Consider the following 4,466-nt stretch of genomic DNA (forward strand, 5'->3'; position numbering starts at 1 on the left):
TTAAAAGTATTAGGATTTCCAAATGAAATCATACCTAAGAAATTAGGCGCAACTTCACATTCACCTCTTCTCCTAGCCATTGACATGGTTTTGTAGGTTTAGTTTCACCGTGTTTAAGTTTTTATTTTATTTTTTATTTTTTGGTAAAATCTAATTTCAGTTAAACCCTAAGTCATACTAGATGTCCACTGCATACAATGTAATTTGAATTGAAATGATGAATTTAACCCCTCCATGTGATAGTTACATGAGTTTATTTAACGGAAGAATAACGGAAGTTTGGATTGGACCTCAATTGCTAACAAGGCTTACTACGAGGGTTTAATTAACAATTTTTTCATCACGAGGGTCACATTGAAAGTGTCGTGTTACCACAGGGACCACGAAAAAATTTTGGCCAAAAACAGGAGTATTTTGGAACGTTTCATACTCTTTTTGGATAAATATTTGGTTTTTTCCCCTTGTTTGCAGCCTTCCTAAGATGTTATGTATACATGGTTTGGTCAAACAAATGCTTTTTGGGTGTAAGATAAAAAGAAAAATGATTGGATTAGTGGCTTAGTGGGAATGGGAGATGGTGAGATGTATTTTTCTTTTGGTTGCCGCGTGTGCCATGAGTTATGTATTGAATTATGACATATAATGCGCTCACACGTGTGATTTGTTTAATTTCTTTTTATAAAAGGAATTTCTAACTTAGAAAACAATTAATATTGACCACCCCTAATCCTAATTCTAGACAGATTTGGATCCCATCCGAATTCAAATTATAAGGATCTTAGAAATTTTTACCTCCTAACCATTTATCGTATATCTTACAGTTAATTTTTTATTTAAAATTATTATAATTTACAGAAAGTTGACAGGTCTTAATGAAGAGTTGTGGCTGATTTAAAAGTGTGCTGCCGAATGGATGTAATGTACACTATGCGAAGAGAAACAGCAGCCTCTACAAATAGAGGGGCTTACAGGCTGCGGATCATCTAATTTATTACTTCTTCTTTTTTTTTTAGAAATTTTTTTGGTATTTCGGGACTGGGGCTTCAGTCCAAATTGTTGGGTTTTCTATATTATTTTGAATTTAGGGCTAAAATTTGGTCAGCTCAACTTTTAATATACTGTGATACTTGTGGTTCTTCCATCTAATTTATTTTTTATATTATTTTGTACTTATCTCACAGATCAGAACACGGCATCTTTACCAACTACCAATGACTTTTTCCCATTATTTTCTTGGGAACTTTAACGAAAAGTTTTCGGTACTGTTTATTTTAACAAAAAATCATATTTTTACACTAAAAAATCAATCCTAGTACTATTCACTTTATCCTTTATTTTATCCTTATCATTAAAAGTCAAAATTTTTAAACATTTTTCATTAGTTTTCGTTATTCTCTTCTCCTTGTCTTGGATTATATTTGTGGAGTGACTCCCACATACCCACCCACAACCCCCATTTAAACAAATAGAGAGAGAGAGAGAGAGAGAGAGAGAGAGAGAGAGAGAGAGAGAGAGAGAGAGATGGCAGCTGCAATGGGGGATTCCATTAATGTTTCTGAGGCATATCCAATGAAAGGTGGAGATGGCCCCGACAGCTATGCCAAGAACTCTATCGAACAGGTTCTGCTAATTGATGAAAAATCTTTTTTTTTTTGTTTCTTTTTATTCAGCCTTTACTACTTGGAAATTCTTACGAAAATGTTTTCTTCGTTAGTTAACTTGGAAAAGAGAAAATTTTCTTCTTTCGTAATCCTTTCTGTTGGTATTAGGAAATTCCAAGGAAGTTGCAAAATCTGAACATATTAGCATTGTAATGTGATTTGTGCTTTCGCAGAAAGTAGTTGTTGATGCTACCAAAGAACTTCTAAGCAAGGCTATTAAAGAAAAGCTTGAACTGGACATGTTTTTACCATTCAACACCTTCCATATTGCAGATTTGGGTTGTTCGGTTGGGCCTAATACATTTTTTTCTGTTGAAAATATACTTGAAGCTGTGAAATTTGAGTATCAAAGCGGAGGGCCGAGTTCTGAAATCCCCAAATTTCAAGTTTTCTTCAGTGATAAAACCCTAAATGATTTTAACATACTCTTCAATTACCTCCCTCTGAACAGGAACTATTATGCAGCGGGTGTGCCAGGTTCTTTCCACGGTCGCTTGTTTCCCAAGGCTTCCATTAACTTTTTTCACTCATCATTAGCCCTTCATTGGCTTTCTAGAGTACCAAAAGATGTAATGGACAAAAACAGTCGTGCTTGGAATAAAGGACGAATCCACTACTCAAATAACCAAGACGAAGTATTGAAGGCATATCAATCTCAATATGCTGACGACATGGACTGTTTCCTCCGTGCCAGAGCACTTGAGACTGTGCATCGAGGATTGATTGTGCTTAACCTACTAGGACGTCCTCTTAACTGTATTGAAATTGTGGGTTTTGACATTTTTGGATCTTGCCTCGTGGAGATGGCTACGAAGGTAAGCAATATTCATCAACCTGCATACACCGGTCTATTAACATGGTTTCTAGCTTTTTTTCTTTCTGAGTAGAGGTATTTAACGGATTTTGAATGTTTAAAAAATTGATCAATGTCAAGGTAACTGGAGAGTTTTATGTCACATATTTCATATTGCAAGTATTGTTGCTTTATGCAGTATTTCAGAAGATCGTATCTTAGATATATATATATGGGTGCATGATTAATACTATATGTTTTTCGTTGACATATAGGGGGTAATTAGTGAAGAAAAAGTAGATTCATTTAACATCCCTTCCTACTTCGTGTCTCCCCAAGAACTGGAAGTCATTGTGGAACGAAATGGATGCTTTAGCATAGAGATATTGGAAACCTTACCTCAGCATGTCTTGAGTGGCTCTCCCAGTGCTCCTGCTATGAGAGCTTTCACTGAGGGACTGATCAAGCAACAATTTGGAGAAGAAATCTTAGATGATCTCTTCAGCTTGTATCACCAGAAACTTGAAGAGCAAATGTCGATAGCTGAGTCAAAGAAGGCAGTTGTCCTTTTTGTTGTGCTTAAACGCAAGACAAATTGATTTGAACATTCATTGTTTATTTGTTTGTATTCCTGAAACTCTCTGTTTGTTGGTTATTTAGTATTGAAGAGTAGATTTTAAGTGAGTTTCACTCTGTATAACAATGGAAAGATATTAGCTACCTATACTCGACGGTGCGTCTGCAAGTGTCATAATGTCCCCTCACAATATGATTATATCACATTGCCCTTTGAAATATGACGCACCTTGCCCGTTTGATCTTTATATATTTTGCATTCACTTTGATTCTTATCGCAAAATCGTCAAAAAAACCCGTTAGTAATGCACAAATGAAACGCACTATGTCGATGAAATGAAACCCACTCATGAGTTCCATGATGTGTCCAACAAAAAAATAATGAAAAAACTAAGGGACAAATCTTGTTTATGTCAGGGGAGGGAAGAGGATAAGAACCTGGAATGCAATGGGTTGAAGATGTAGTTCCAAATTGTCCTACAAATAATATGGCTCCACATGTTTTAAAAGTAGTCTTTTCAAATTAAAATTACACGATTTAAGTTACAATGTTTACAATAATTACGGTTGATTAGGAATCTGTAGTAGTTCTATTTTAACACCACTTTTATCTTAGTTTGACTACATAAGAGCTAGATGAGGGTGAAGAACGAACAATGTTGTTTACTGCAGCATGATGAAGGATGGTTACATGAAATATGGATATGTAGAAGCAGCTAAAGAACACATGGCTTCAGAACGGGTCCAAACAGAGTGTTATCATCATCAGGCTTCAGAGCGATTCGGAACATATCAGTACAAATAGAGTCATATAAACGGATTTGGAGAGCTGGAGCAGCAAGTGTATAATAAACAGCAACTTTGGTCTTTTTGAACCGGAACTAATCTTTTGGGCTCGTGAAAGACCTAAATGGTGGTCAAGAATCGAACAATGTTTTTTACTGCAACACGATGAATAATGGTTACATGCAATATGGATATGTAGAAAGAGCCAAAGAATTGTTTGAAAAGCATATGTGTCCGGCCTGATATTGTGGAGCCTTTGCTAGGCTCTCTTATAAAGCTAATAGAGTGTCGGGCGTGCCATTGTTGGCCAAGACCAACAGATTGTAGATTGCTTTAGGTGTTTGGGTTGTTTATTTACGCCATAAGTTACATAAGCTTTTTAATCAACAGATTGTTTATGGAGGGGTTAAGTCCATAATGAGTTCTTTTCTATGCCTTGAGGACAAGGACCTATAATTTTGTGTTAAATGCGAATTGATCATGAATTAACCAATAATAATTTGAGTTTCATTATCATGGTTAGTTAAAAGAAATAAAACAGAGAGGGAAGACAAACAGATATTGAGGAGGTACTTAAACTGAAAAGCTTGCAGTAATTCATAGTGTAAATAAAAATGACAGTACAATGTATGTAAAAGTCATAATTGACG

At 35.4% G+C, this 4,466-nt stretch overlaps 1 protein-coding gene across 1 annotated transcript; it reads left to right on the forward strand.

The window, feature by feature from the left end:
* Nucleotides 1-1,491: 1,491 nt before the first annotated feature.
* On the forward strand, nt 1,492-3,191 carry LOC103406128 (loganic acid O-methyltransferase-like). Its single transcript, XM_008345140.4, has 3 exons — nt 1,492-1,620; nt 1,835-2,476; nt 2,730-3,191. Exons 1-3 carry the CDS (start codon nt 1,522-1,524, stop codon nt 3,051-3,053), a joined length of 1,065 nt encoding a protein of 354 aa, XP_008343362.3. The 5' UTR covers nt 1,492-1,521; the 3' UTR covers nt 3,054-3,191.
* The last annotated feature ends 1,275 nt before the right edge of the window (nt 3,192-4,466 follow it).

This window comes from Malus domestica, chromosome 09 (genome assembly GCF_042453785.1).
Source record: "Malus domestica chromosome 09, GDT2T_hap1".
Classification (NCBI taxonomy): Eukaryota; Viridiplantae; Streptophyta; class Magnoliopsida; order Rosales; family Rosaceae; genus Malus; species Malus domestica.

Excerpts from the sequence above, each read along its gene's own strand:
- LOC103406128 (XM_008345140.4), top strand. The coding sequence starts at position 1,522 with ATGGCAGCTGCAATGGGGGATTCCATTAATGTTTCTGAGGCATATCCA. Across the intron at positions 1,621-1,834 it reads CCAAGAACTCTATCGAACAG|AAAGTAGTTGTTGATGCTAC; the intron begins GTTCTGCTAATT and ends GTGCTTTCGCAG. Across the intron at positions 2,477-2,729 it reads TCGTGGAGATGGCTACGAAG|GGGGTAATTAGTGAAGAAAA; the intron begins GTAAGCAATATT and ends GTTGACATATAG.